The 14,946-nt window shown below is 39.3% G+C and overlaps 1 protein-coding gene across 1 annotated transcript in view; it reads left to right on the top strand.

Annotated features, from left to right (window-relative positions):
• LOC126174839 (polyadenylate-binding protein 2) overlaps nucleotides 1-14,946 on the top strand; it is a 115,773-nt gene that overhangs the window by 80,229 nt on the left and 20,598 nt on the right. The window contains exon 5 of the mRNA XM_049921222.1: nucleotides 7,869-8,063. Within this exon, the coding sequence (XP_049777179.1) occupies nucleotides 7,869-8,063 (195 nt within the window). The remainder of the gene's footprint in view (nucleotides 1-7,868; nucleotides 8,064-14,946) is intronic.

Consider the following 14,946-nt stretch of genomic DNA (forward strand, 5'->3'; position numbering starts at 1 on the left):
CTTGCAGAACTCACATATGAGATTACCCTTCTGTTTTCAGCACGCTTCCTCAGCGGAATATCTCCAGATCTAAATTCAGTTTCAAAGTTGATAAATTTATGTCAAGTCTGTGGGAGGACCTAGCCCTCGTAGATTACATCTACAGGTTTTACCTTTTCAGAACTCAAAAATTAGATAACCCTGAACCCAGTTGTCAGTACAGTCGTTTAAGGCTGACGTGAAAACGACCAGTTATAGATATATAGTATGAGAATAGATGACAGAATAGTTGAAGAAGTGAAGGGAATCTGGTGCAGGAAAACTAAAGTAGAAGCAACACTGAATCCAACTCGGGAACCAGTGGACGTCACTCCGCCCGTTAACACAGAATGTCAACGTCCCTGGGGGTTTTGTACATATCTCTTTATATCTTTAACATTATACATTCCTTTCTCCTCTATTGCTTTGTCTAAATACTTGGCCCTCGTCAAGTGCCAGTCGAAATACTTACACATTGAACCCCAAGCGTTGCTGTAGTATTTCAGGTCCCATATATCTGAAATTAACTTCTCTTGTGCACTGGAAGACCAATATTTTTCTTTAAATTTTCTTTAAATTTTCTTTGAAAGTCTTCCCAGGACATGAAGTTCTCTATGTTTACTGTGCCCCATTCTGAAGCTTCACCCTCCAGATAACCTATCGCATATTCTATTTTCTTAGCCTCTTCCCAACTTTTAGGCACAGCCTGATTAAATCATTTTAGGAAATGAGTGGGGTGTACCTCCCTGTCTGGTTTAAACCTAGGGAACTGTCGGGAAAAGCCTGAATTCAATCCCCATTGCAAATTGTTAATTATTTCTTTATTTAGAATAAGATTTTGAGACACTCTACTCTTTTCAAGTTTCTCCTGAATAATTTTGAATTCCCTTCTTAGTTTATCTAAGTCTTTTTTAGTATGATCTAATTCGGAGGCCATTATAGGCGAAGGAATGTCAACGCTTAATTTTTCTTCCACTTTTAGTTCTATTAGCTCATTCACCTGTTCCTCTATACCGGTTAGATTGAACAACACAGTTGTAGTTAACTTTTCTTTGAGATTTTGTTCTACAGTTTCTAAACGTGAGTTAACTCCTGAAATTTGCGTCTGAACTAATGGGAGCAATTTATCTAGTTTATGTACATTTGTTTTAATGTTACATAATTCCTGTTTAACCACATCAAATGTGACCTCACAGACATCTTTCAAGGAATCAAAATTTTCATTGACTCTGGTTTCTAGGCTACTACATTTACAGTCAACATCATACCCTAATTTCTGGGCTATTTCCCGTAAAATTTTCTCCTGTCTCTCCTCTAAGCCTTTAAACAAAATATTGACTCTTTCACTTAGAGAGCAGACAATTCTTCCATCAAGTCTAACTTGAGGTGTTGCATTTGAGAGTTCTGTAAATCTAATTTAGACTCTAATTCTGAGTTCTGTAAATCTGGTTCAGAATTTAATTCTGCCTTCAGTTCATCTTGCCTTGTGTTCTGTGACTCAAACTGAGTTTTGATAAACTTCATTAATTCACCTAAATCAGGTCCTGGGTTTCCTATCCCCATAGCCCCAACATGCTGTTCTGATTGTTGATTATGCCCTTCCATTTTATTCTTATGAGACTTCAGTCGAGTCAACATTAACAGTACCCCCTACTCAAAAGTCTTACACTGCACAATTGAACAAACGTCAAAGTTCACTCACCCGGTGTGACTTGACGATCTGCTACCGGCAGCGGCGGCGGTGTTTGTGAATTAATGGATTGACTGTGGTGTTCGTTCTACCCGATTTACTTGCTTCTATCACCATTAGCCAACAGGACACTATTCGATAAATATCTTCGAATCTTGTTCGCTGTTACTCGTTGCTATGGCAACACTCGTCAATCTTTTCAACTTGATTTCGTTAATCTTCCACCTGCTTCACAGGTCCTGTCACGGTCGCCACGTTATGCGGTGCCCTGTTGTGTTGTTGTGATCTTCAGTCCTGAGACTGATTTGATGCAGCTATCTGTGCTCATCTATCCTGTGCAGGCTCCTTCATCTCCCAGTACCTACTGCAGCCTACATCCTTCTGAATCTGCTTACTGTATTCATCTCTTGGTCTCCCTCAACGATTTTTACCCTCCACGCTGCCCTCCAGTACTAAATTCGTGATCCCTTGATGCCTCACAACATGTCCTACCAACCGATCCCTTCTTCTAGCCAAGTTGTGCCACAAACTCCTCTTCTCCCCAATTCTATTCAATACCTCCTCATTAGTTATGTGATCAACCCATCTAATCTTCAGCATTCTTCTGCAGGACCGCATTTCGAAAGCTTCTATTCTCTTCTTGTCCAAACTATTTATTGTCCATGTTTCACTTCCATACATGGCTACACTCCATACAAATACTTTCAGAAACGACTTCCTGACACTTAAATCTATACTCGATGTTAACAAATTTCTCTTGTTCGGAAACACTTTCCTTGCCATTGCCAGTCTACATTTTATATCCTCTGTACATCGACCATCAGTTATTCTGCTCCCCAAATAGCAAAACTCCTTTACTACTTTAAGTGTCTCATTTCCTAATGTAATTCCCGCAGCATCACCCAACTTAATTTAACTACATTCCATTATCCTCATTTTCGTTTTGTTGATGTTCATCTTACATCCTCCTTTCAAGACACTGTCCATTCCATTCAACTGCTCTTCTAAGTCCTTTGCTGTCTCTGACATAATTACAATGTCATCGGTGAACCTCAACGTTTTTATTTCTTCTCCCTGGATTTTAATACATACTCCAAATTTTTCTTTTGTTTCGTTTACTGCTTGCTCAATATTCAGATTGAATAGCGTCGGGGAGAGGCTACAACCCTGTCTCACTCCCTTCCCAACCACTGCTTCCCTTTCATGTCCTTTCTGTACAAATTGTAAATAGCCTTTTGCTCCCTATATTTTACCCCTGCCACCTTCAGAATTTGAAAGAGAGTATTCCAGTCAACATTGTCAAAAGCTTTCTCTAAGTCTACAAATGTTAGAAACGTAGGTTTGCTTCTACTAGTTTTTCGATTCGTCTGTAAAGAATTCACGTTAGTATTTTGCAGCTGTGACTTATTAAACTGATAGTTCGGTAATTTTCACATATGTCAACACCTGCTTTCTTTGAGATTGGAATTATTATATTCTTCTTGAAGTCTGTGGGAATTTCGCCTGTCTCGTACATCTTGCTCACCAGATGGTAGAGTTTTTTCAGGACTGGCTCTCCCAAGGCTGTCAGTAGTTCTAATGGAATGTTTTCTACTCCTGGGTCCTTGTTTCGACTTAGGTCTTTCAGTGCTCTGTCAAACTCTTCACGCAATATTGTATCTCCCATTTCATCTTCATCTACCTCCTCTTCCATTTCCATAATATTGTCCTCAAGTACATCACCCTTGTATAGACCCTCTATATACTCCTTCCACCTTTCTGCTTTCTCTTCTTTGCTTAGAACTGGGTTTCCATCTGAGCTCTTGATATTCATACAAGTGGTTCTCTTTTCTCCAAAGGTCTCTCTAATTTTCCTGTAGGCAGTATCTATCCTACCCCTGATGAGATAAGCCTCTACATCCTTAAATTTGTCCTCTATCCATCCCTGCTTAGCCATTTTGCAGTTCCTGCCGATCTCATTTTTGAGACGTTCGTATTCCTTTTTGCCTGCTTCATTTACTGCATTTTTATATTTTCTCCTTTCATCAATTAAATTCAGTATCTCTTCGGTTACCCAAGCCCTCATCTTTTTACCTACTTGATCCTCTGCTGCCTTCACTATTTCATTCCTCAAAGCTACCCATTCTTCTTCTACTGTATTTCTTTCCCCCATTCCTGTCAATTGTTCTGTTATGCTGTCCCTGAAACTCTGTACAACCTCTGGTTTAGTCAGTTTATCCAGGTCCCATCTCCTTAAATTCCCACAGTTTTGAAGGTTTTCAGTTTTAATCTACAGTTCATGTCTTACCATTATATAATCTATCTGTAACCTTCTAGTATCTCCAGGGTTCTTCCATGTATACAACCTTCTTTCATGATTCTTGAACCAAGTGTTAGCTATGATTAAGTTATCCTCTGTGCAAAATTCTACCAGGCGGCTTCCTCTTGCATTTCTTAGTCCCAATCCATTTTCACCTACTATGTTTCCTTCTCTTCCTTTTCCTACTGTCGAATTCCAGTCACCCATGACTATTAGATTTTCGTCTCCCTTCACTATCTGAATAATTTCTTTTATCTCAACATACATTTCTTCAATTTCTTCATCATCTGCAGAGCAAGTTGGCATATAAACCTGTACTACTGTAGTAGGCGTGGGCTTTGTGTCTATCTTGCCTACAATAATGCTTTCACTATGCGGTTTGTAGTAGCTTACCCACACTCCTATTTTTTTATTCATTATTAAACCTACTCCTGCATTACTCCTATTTGATTTTGTTTTTATAACCCTGTATTCACCTTACCAAAAGTCTTGTTCCTCCTGCCACCAAACTTCACTAATTCCCACTATATCTAACTTTAACCTATCCATTTCCCTTTTTAAATTTTCTAACCTACCTGCCCGATTAAGGGATCTGACATTCCACACTCCGATCCGTAGAACGCCAGCTTTCTTTCTCCTGATAACGACGTCCTCTTGAGTAGTCTTCGCCCGGAGATCCAAATGGGGGACTATTTTACCTCCGGAATATTTTACCCAAGAGGACGCAATCATCATTTAACCATACAGTAAAGCTGCATGCCCTCGGCATAAAATACAACTGTAGTTTCCCCTTGCTTTCAGCCATTCACAGTACCAGCACAGCAAGGCCGTTTTGGTTAGTGTTACAGGCCAGATCAGTCAATCATCCAGACTGTTGCCCCTGCAGCTACTGAAAAGGCTGCTGCCCCTCTTCAAGAACCACACGTTTGTCTGGCCTCTCCGCAGATACACCCGCCCGCCCCCGCCGTTGTGGTTGCACCTACAGTATGGCTATCTGTATCGTTGAGGCACGCAAGCCTCTCCACCTACGGCAAGATCCATGGTTCTTCTCTAAAACTTAGAGCCGCGCTCCTTGAACTATCAGTGTGAACTTACTTGAATGCCAGATACAGGCTCAGCTTCCCCACAGCTCTGGCGTCTTCTCCTTGCATCAAACTCTTCTCCAAAGATTCTATATTTTGAAGAAGGTGAAAATTCATTTACTATTCCAAAATCCTATTATCTAGTCCAAATAAAGACACTCTCAAAATCCAGTTGCTTTTAACAAATTCTATATTCAAAATTCAATACACCATTTCACTGCCACATTAAACAGTAAGCCCGCACTTTCTTAGGGAATTCGCACACGACTGAATTCAACCAAATTAAATAACATTTTTTCTCAACAATACAATACTAATATACATGTCCATCTGCTCGAGACCAAGTCACTATTAATAATAATAATTATTATTTTTTTTTTTCCTTCCGTTGTCTCTCCACAACACGAAACAATCACCAATGTTTTTCGTACATGAAATTCGTCCACGGAATTCTGGGCCGGAAGTTTTTCTTTTCTGTTTGTTGCAACCGAGCACGTCACTTGTTAGCCCGGTTTTGCTCTTCTTTCTCGGTTAGCCTGCACAAATAATTTTCTGCGGAGCGTGTATCTGTTTATGCTACAACCCACTACAAAATAGCATGTGTTAGAAGCGGCTGGAACACAAGTGACTCCAGACTTTTATAAAATTCTGGGGGACTACAGGTGTCCTGATGAATATGAAGTGCGTAAGTTTTTAATGGAGCTGGAGTCCTTACAAGATTGTGAAAATGTTGTATTCAAACAATGGATGCAAACTGATCGACCTTCACTGGAGACATAAATGAAGATGACCGAAGAATTTGTTTATCTCGTGCAAAAACTTCAAAACTGAACACATCACCATCATGTATCAAAATCTGAGTCACTACTTCAAATCAAACAAAGATGATCATAGTGGATTTTGCAGAGAACTATACCTGTTTGCTTCCGGATGCTGCACAAGGATTTCACTGGCAGATCATTGAAGTCAAACTTCATCATTTTGTGGTGTACTTTAAAACAGATGGCTGCATTAAGTCAATGTCATTGTGTTGTATAAGTGACTGTTTGCAGCATGATACAAACACATTCTGTGTTTTCCAGAAAACTGCTCTCACTTGTATACTGGAAAAATTACCACACATCCAGCATGTTACGTACTTCAGTGATGGCAGTTCTGCACAATATAAAAACTTTAAGAACTTCTTAAATTTGTGCCATCACGAGCAAGGTCATGGAGTAACTGCAGAATGGAATTTTTTTGCCACTAGTCATGGCAAAAATGCATGTGATGGAGTTGGTGGTACTATTAAATGTTTAGCAACAAGAGCAAGTTTACAGCATCCATATGACAGTCACATTTTAAGTCCAAAAGATCTGTTTACATTTGCCAAAACTCATGTTCCAGAAATAGAAACCATTTGTTAGAACAGAGGAGATAACATAGTTCACAAACATGTTATAAAAATGATATGAGATTGGTTCTACCATTCCTGGGACAAGAGTGAATCATTTTTTTCAAACCACTGAATGAAAACAAGTTGCCGATAAAGTGTGTTTCATCACCCACTAAATTCATTCAAGTTCCTCTTGGAATTCAAAACCACTGCCTCTAACACAATTAAAGAAGAAACATTTGTCGCAGCTATCTACAATAACCAGCGGGGGGCTTGGAAAAATTCTAAAGATAAGTGAAGAACACAGAGATGCAAAAGTCAAGTTCATGTGTCCAAGTGGCCCTTTCTCAAGTTATTCATGGCCACTTCACATTGATGTTTGCTGGATTCCTTATGAAAACATTTTAATGACTTTGCCTGCTCCTAGTGCAAGCACAAGTACTGGTCGTTTATATACTTTGAATCAGACATAATATTGTCCATTGTAAACTTGTTTGAAAGAATGAATGCTTTTTAGAATTTTATGAATGTGTTTTATGAGAACTGATCATTTGTGACCACTAGGTAAGAGTCACAAAATGAAACATGTATATTATTATGTATGTTCTTTCTGTTTTAAATGATTAAACAGAACCAACACCCTTCTAATTTTTTATGTTGTTACGTATGACAATAGGAATTCTTTGATATAAAACTTAAAATGGTGAAGCTTGTGATTTTGATGAAAGAAATTCATGAAGTTTGTAAAAAAAATTTGAAAAATGACTTTAATTACAGATTAGTACATATTTATATGCACAGTTGCAGCATTTTTATAGTTTAGTCATATAGTTGGTCCTTTTATCTTTCTAATGACACCAAATTGTATAAAATTGATTTATAAATAAGGGAGTTATAGTAGTTAAAAACTTTCAACCTACCTTTCATACTGACGCCAGATGGAGGAAATGCTAGACATTTCAAAATGGCCCCCTGACTACAATTTTGATCTAAAAAAAAATTATTTTATCGCTTTCTATTTATGTACTTTCTTACACCAAATTTTCACAAATATCTGTGACATGATGGCAATGAGTTTTCTTTATTTTGGGCGATTTTAAATGAAATGAACCAATGTGTGTTTTGGTTTTGTTAGTGTTGTGTGTGATCATCAGTGCCATGTTCTTTGCTTTACGACAGTGCAACAACATATTAATGAATATTACTGACGTAAGTTGGTATGTAGATAAAGATTTATTATAAAATCATATCATTATAAAGTCAAGAAGCTATTGCTGGCACTAAGATGGCATTGTCTGAAAATATTGCTATAAAATGTAGATATCGATATAAAATGTATTATATACATACATTATTTGAAAATATTAGTTGCATTTTAAAGTACATTATATTTCATAATTTAAGGTTGACTATGGAGCAACTGCCGAGGAGTTAGAGCAGCATTTTCATGGCTGTGGCTCAATTAACAGAGTAACAATACTGTGCAATAAGTTTGATGGACATCCCAAAGGATTTGCATACATAGAATTTGCTGAACGTGAATCGGTACAAACTGCAATGGCAATGGATGAATCTCTCTTTAGAGGACGGCAGATAAAGGTAAGCATTCCACTTATTTACTGTTGTATAAAACTAGATGGCTATTAAGATGATAAATACAATTTCATAAATTGTGATTGTCATTCATTAATGTACTGGAAGATAATTTTTATTTTCATGGTCATAGCCTTATACTTTAGTAATTTATTTTTGTTAGTAAGAAAACATTTAATCTGGCACATTGTTGGTGACAGGTTGTTGGCTGATTATTTCAGCAATCTTTAGATTAGATTGCGGCTATGTAATTCCTGGCGTAAATTTGACAAGTTGTCAGCTGCTATTGTATTGTGTGTGTTGCCACTGGTTCTGGAAATCAAGAAATATAAGGGAATTTCAAACACATCAAGAAATATCAGATAAATGGGAGGGAAAAAAACCTGGAAAAATTTCGTTTTTGTCTCGGTAGATGAAATGGTTTGTTTACTGAGATGTCGTGGATAGTTGCCGGCAGGGTGTAGCTTAGTGCGTTTGCTGCTTTCCTTCTTCCTCATTACTACTGCTTCTCCCCTTCCTACCACTCCCCTCAGCTTGCCGTCAGTGCTGCCACCACTTCTTGCCATTAAACTAGCAGCTGCCGACAACGGTCAGGGAGGCATGAGGAGTGGTCTGTTTGGATCTGATTCTCAGAGACTGGAGACGCAGCGGCCAGAGATGGCGGTCATGTGCGCACGAATTGTGTCTGAGTGATTGTGTGAATGTGTGCATGCTCTCGTTTGCTGACAAAAGTGATGGCTGAAAATTTAATTGTGAGAGTATGATTGTCTCTTCTACGTGCCTGTCTGCAGCTCAGCAATCGTCATTACAAAGAGTTGCTACCTATCCTCATTATTGTTGATTCTCAAGAGTATTTGAACAAGTTATCTGTTGCATGGATTGATCACCGTGGTCTCATTTCAACAACATGCTGTCTGTGGCTCAAGAATGGCTGGGCACATGAGTGAATTTTCACAACGGGCTGAAACCACAGACTGTTACCACGGGTATCTGTAATGGGTCGGGCCTGCCGATATGAAGCCATTCGGTTCCCACTAATGTGCAGGTCCTGCCCATCGGGTCTAGTCTCACCGATGAACTCAAAGTCCGGGCCTGTTTTTGTGTGGCATAATGCAGCTTATTTTCATGGTTTATGCATGAACCCAGGACTGCGGTGATCTTCAGCAGGCCAGAGGCCATGGCGATGGATTTAAGAAATTGTGACTCTCTCAACGCAAGTTCATTATACAGTGTGGCATTTTATAGACGGTTGCACCTGCTGCATAAATTACCATGAAGACCTCTTGTATTTACCCCAGTGCAATAAAAACTGAAATGTGCATTTATACAAACTTGCTGCAGTTGGTGAGCATGATTAGTAATTACATTAAATGAAAGTAATGGTTTCAACTGAACTGTCGAAGCTAGACAACCTTTAAATTTCCGCCCTTGCCTGATTGTTACATGCTGATTTTGTGGGATTTTTTGCCCTGTAAAACTTCATTCCTAAATCAGCTATGCTAAATGTACTGTAATATGACAAATTTGTCCGCTTCAATAGCTGAGTGGTATGATAATAATTGTAATTCATAAATAATTAATTAAATGGAAATCTACTAAATGAAAAGTAAAATGAACCCAAATATTTAACTACCCCCCCCCCCCCCCCCACACACACACACACAAAATCCACTTTATTAGTCTCTATAATGAAAACTATTTTTTGTCCAAAAATGTGCACAATATTATCGACTACATAAAAAAAGTAACTTCTACTCTTTTTTACCTTTTTTTATTGTTTGAAGGGAAGGTCGGTAGACTCATGGCGTACTGAAAAACGTTTCATTTGGGTTTCTATAATATTGGGGAAATTACTGTCTTCTCGCCAGGTGAGAAAATTCAGAATAGTTTAATTTGATTTCATGGGTACCGCTTTGGCAACATAAGAAAAAATGTAGTAAAGCAAAATCTGTAACATTTATAAATTTGGGGATTGATGATTGTTATTATGAAATGAAAGCAGAAATGCCAAACCAAGCAATTATTTTTTAACAAAGAAAGCTTTTTATGCCGACATCTGACATCTTGTGCATTAATATCACAGTTTTGGATGTAACAAAGAATTTTTGCCGTATTCCGGTGAAATACGTAGAAATTACATTAATCATAGCCCGACTCGTGAGCGAAAGAAAAAGTATTCATAGTCATATCAGTAATTGCAATTGCCAATAATAATGTCACAATTAAACAAATTCCTTACAGAAATAAAATTTCAGTTCATTTGAACAAAATGGGAGAAAATAAAGAGTCTGATAGCGTGAGATGCTGTCGGAAAGTTGCACGACTACAGAAGAGAAAGAAAACACGAGCGTGCATTCTTATATAGAACAAAATACAGATGATGAAGCTATGCCGCTGTCACTATTCTGGGCGTACATATTCACTGACTTGCAGTGCAGTTCATTGACTCAGTGGTTAAATATCTTTAACTCTTGATATTTTGATAGGAAAGGAAAATAGTATGATATTACGTCATGGGCAGGGCACAATATTACTCTAGACAGTGAAACAGAATGCCATGCTAAGGGGCCTGGGTTCGATTCCTGGCTGGGTTGTAGATTTTCTCCACTCAGGGACTGCGTGTATTGTTGCATTCATCATCATCTCATCCCAGACGTGCAAGTTGCTGAAGTGGCGTCAACTAAAAAGACTTGCACCAGGTGACCGGTCTACCTGACTGGAGTCTCTAGCCACACTGCATTTCATTTTCATCACTCATTTGTTATCATTGCCTCAAAAAGTCTTGCTCTCGACTTTTCAAGGGTATTGGCTAGTGTCAGGTAAATGCAGACTTTCATAAATCCCCATAAAAAATATACCCAGTGGTGTTAAATCAAGTGAGATGGGAATCCAAAGCCTCTTTTAGGGACCATTGCACCCAACTTACTTGTGCCCGATCACTCTATTCCAATGTCAGCTGACTACCAGAGTGGAATTCAGCAGAGCAGCATTCTGTTGAAACAACAGCTTTAAGTGTATGTGGAGGAGAAACATCTTCACACAATGTGGACAATTTCTCTTGTAAAAGTCTATTTAATTGTGGAAATACAGTATATTGAGAATCCAATCCCAGACATTCATTGAAAAACTTTACTGGTGATCATACTTTTTAATGTAACAGGGACTTTCACAAGCCCACTGGTGAGTATTACTGAAGTGAAATACTGCTTCCCTAGTACAAATAGCCTCATCTGTAAAATGGGTGAAGTAGGGGAGGGGGGGGAGGCATTTTTTGTGTGAAACATTATTTCTTGTAAAATTTATTGCTTGTAGGTCAAAGGAAGTACCCTATAGGTTTTGATGAGTGAATTTATGATTATCAAAATGCATGACATAAATGGTCATGTCTTTCTATTGCATTGACATAGAAGCTTAAAATGTTTCATGCCAACAAGGTACTGTAGACCTTGATGTGTGCTATAAATTTCAAAATGGTACATCCATCTGTTCTTGAGAAAAAAGGGATCTTAACAGTTGGTCTGTTGGTCAGAAGAACATACAGGAAAAGTGATCCTATAAGATTTCTGTTTCTACCAGTTGAGGTATGAAACCCTAAAAATACTAAACTTGTTGGTATTTGTATTGTAATAACTTTCAAAATATTGGTCATATCAGTGAGACCTTCCAACAAGCAATTGCAGTGTTAAATTTCCTATCCAATGGTGTACTTGAACTTTGTGCTACTCTACTGCTTCTGTTAATTTATGTACATTCTAATAGAGATTTCTTTTATTCTCCCCCTCTCCCCCTCTCCCCCCTCTCCCCCCTCTCCCCCCTCTCCCCCCTCTCCCCCCTCTCCCCCCTCTCCCCCCTCTCCCCCCTCTCCCCCCTCTCCCCCCTCTCCCCCCTCTCCCCCCTCTCCCCCCTCTCCCCCCTCTCCCCCCTCTCCCCCCTCTCCCCCCTCTCCCCCCTCTCCCCCCTCTCCCCCCTCTCCCCCCTCTCCCCCCTCTCCCCCCTCTCCCCCCTCTCCCCCCTCTCCCCCCTCTCCCCCCTCTCCCCCCTCTCACCATTGCAATAATGTCATTTTGGCCAAGGCAGCCATTGTTGGCATGTATTATTAATTAAAATTGAGCATATCAAGAAGTGGTATGATGATTAAAATGATGTGAGAAAGGAATAGGAATAAAAAATAGCTTTCATTAATTGAATAAAAATAATGATCAGTCATTTTGATAAATATTTGAAATACCTGACAAGATTTGAACTCATAACCTTCTACATGTGAAGGCCTTACTCTATCCGTTACACCACACAATCAGTCAGTACAATGTTCCTTGTTTAATACTGTTGAACGTCACATAAAACTCCAAATTTTGTTGTAGATTTTTTGCAAATGCAGCCCCACCAGGGTGAATGGCTGCAGGATGATACCTGGGATCTTAACTTACATCTCTCTATAGATGCTTTCAAAAAGTTAATCATCACTGGGACCTTCCCTTGTTAGTCAGGTATGCTGAACTGACAATCATGCTGTCTCTCCTCCTCCTCCTCCTCCTCCTCCTCCTCCTACTACTACTACTACTACTACTCTTATTCTTCTTCCTCCTCCTCTTTATTTTTCTTCTTCTTTTTAACTATATTTTTTTAGAAGAGAGCCAGTAAAGATTAGTTTCCATACTGGATGAGACAATATCAACAATTAACTTGCCTCCTCTGCTTCTCAATACAGAAACAATGGTAACTGGAATTACATAGATCTTGTTTGTTTTAAAATAATGTAGTTGCAGTAAACTAATCTGGTCACAAAAATTACAGAATTTTTTATACCCATTACCCTTTATTTTAGAATGAATTATTTTAAGCAAAGTTGTGTCATTTTTGAGCAATCTACAGCACATCAGAATTTTAATATACTAAAACTTAACCGAAAACATGAGCCAAAGCCATTTGTAAGTGATGTAATCAAAATTTTTATCTTACGAAAATGAAACAAAAATTTAACCTTTATGTTCCTGACTCCACACTGCAAGTTACCTTTGTGCCAAGAAAACAATCTGTGGGTCTACTTACATACTCGTACACCAGTAGAGGCATGTCCACGAGTTCAAATATGCCTTAACACTTCATAGACAGGCCAATTAGCAGAACACTGGGCCTGGGAAACTGGCTGTTTATACTGTTATTTAAACCATTACTAGCATATACATAATAGATGTATCTTCCTGGGTGATGCTTAGTCACAAGGGAAATGCTCCTGTGTGGCCGGACGTTGAGACTTTGGTAGACAGTCCAATTAGCAGAACACTGGGCCTGGGAAACTGGCTGTTTATACCGTTATTTAAACCATTACTAGCATATACGTAATAGATGTATCTTCCTGGGTGATGCTTAGTCACAAGGGAAATGCTCCTGTGTGGCCGGGCGTTGAGACTTTGGGAGGTGGGGATGATTGGAGACACAAAGCATGTTTGTGTGTAAGGGTTGGAGGGCAAGTACGGTCTTTGAAGACCTTAGTGAAACCCATGATATATTTAATTGCAGATGTGACAGCGGTGGGTCGCTGAGCTGTATCGAAGGAACTTTGTCTCGAAGTTTGGTAGAAAATCCGAAGAAATTCTGGTCGTATGTAAAGTACACAAGCGGCAAGACGCAGTCAATACCTTCGCTGCGCAGTGCCGATGGTACTGTTACCGACGACTGTGCCGCTAAAGCAGAGTTATTGAACACAGTTTTCCGAAATTCCTTCACCAGGGAAAACGAATGGAATATTCCAGAATTTGAAACACGAACAGCTGCTAGCATGAGTTTCTTAGAAGTAGATACCTTAGGGGTTGCAAAGCAAATCAAATCACTTGATACGGGCAAGTCTTCAGGTCCAGATTGTATACCGATTAGGTTCCTTTCAGATTACGCTGATACAATAGCTCCCTACTTAGCAATCATATACAACCGCTCGCTCACCGATAGATCTGTACCTACAGATTGGAAAATTGCGCAGGTCGCACCAGTGTTTAAGAAGGGTAGTAGGAGTAATCCATCTAACTACAGACCTATATCATTGACGTCTGTTTGCAGTAGGGTTTTGGAGCATATACTGTATTCAAACATTATGAATCGCCTCGAAAGGAACGATCTATTGATACATAATCAGCATGGTTTCAGAAAACATTGTTCTTGTGCAACGCAGCTAGCTCTTTATTCGCACGAAGTAATGGCCGCTATCGACAGGGGATCTCAAGTCGATTCCGTATTTCTAGATTTCCGGAAAGCTTTTGACACCGTTCCTCACAAGCGACTTCTAATCAAGCTGCGGGCCTATGGGGTATCATCTCAGTTGTGCGACTGGATTCGTGATTTCCTGTCAGGAAGATCGCAGTTTGTAGTAATAGATGGCAAATCATCGAGTAAAACTGAAGTGATATCAGGTGTTACCCAGGGAAGCGTCCTGGGACCTCTGCTGTTCCTGATCTATATAAATGACCTGGGCGACAATCTGAGCAGTTCTTAGGTTGTTAGCAGGTGATGCTGTATTTTACCGTCTAGTAAGGTCATCTGAAGACCAGTATCAGTTGCAAAGCGATTTAGAAGAGATTGCTGTATGGTGTGGCAGGTGGCAGTTGACGCTAAATAACGAAAAGTGTGAGGTGATCCACATGAGTTCCAAAAGAAATCCGTTGGAATTCGATTACTCGATAAATAGTACAATTCTCAAGGCTGTCAATTCAACTAAGTACCTGGGTTTTAAAATTACGAACAACTTCAGTTGGAAAGACCACATAGATAATATTGTGGGGAAGGCAAGCCAAAGGTTGCGTTTCATTGGCAGGATGCTTAGAAGATGCAACAAGTCCACTAAAGAGACAGCTTATATTACACTCGTTCGTCCTCTGTTAGAATATTGCTGCACGGT

The sequence above is a fragment of the Schistocerca cancellata genome, chromosome 3 (assembly GCF_023864275.1).
Source record: "Schistocerca cancellata isolate TAMUIC-IGC-003103 chromosome 3, iqSchCanc2.1, whole genome shotgun sequence".
Taxonomy (NCBI): Eukaryota; Metazoa; Arthropoda; class Insecta; order Orthoptera; family Acrididae; genus Schistocerca; species Schistocerca cancellata.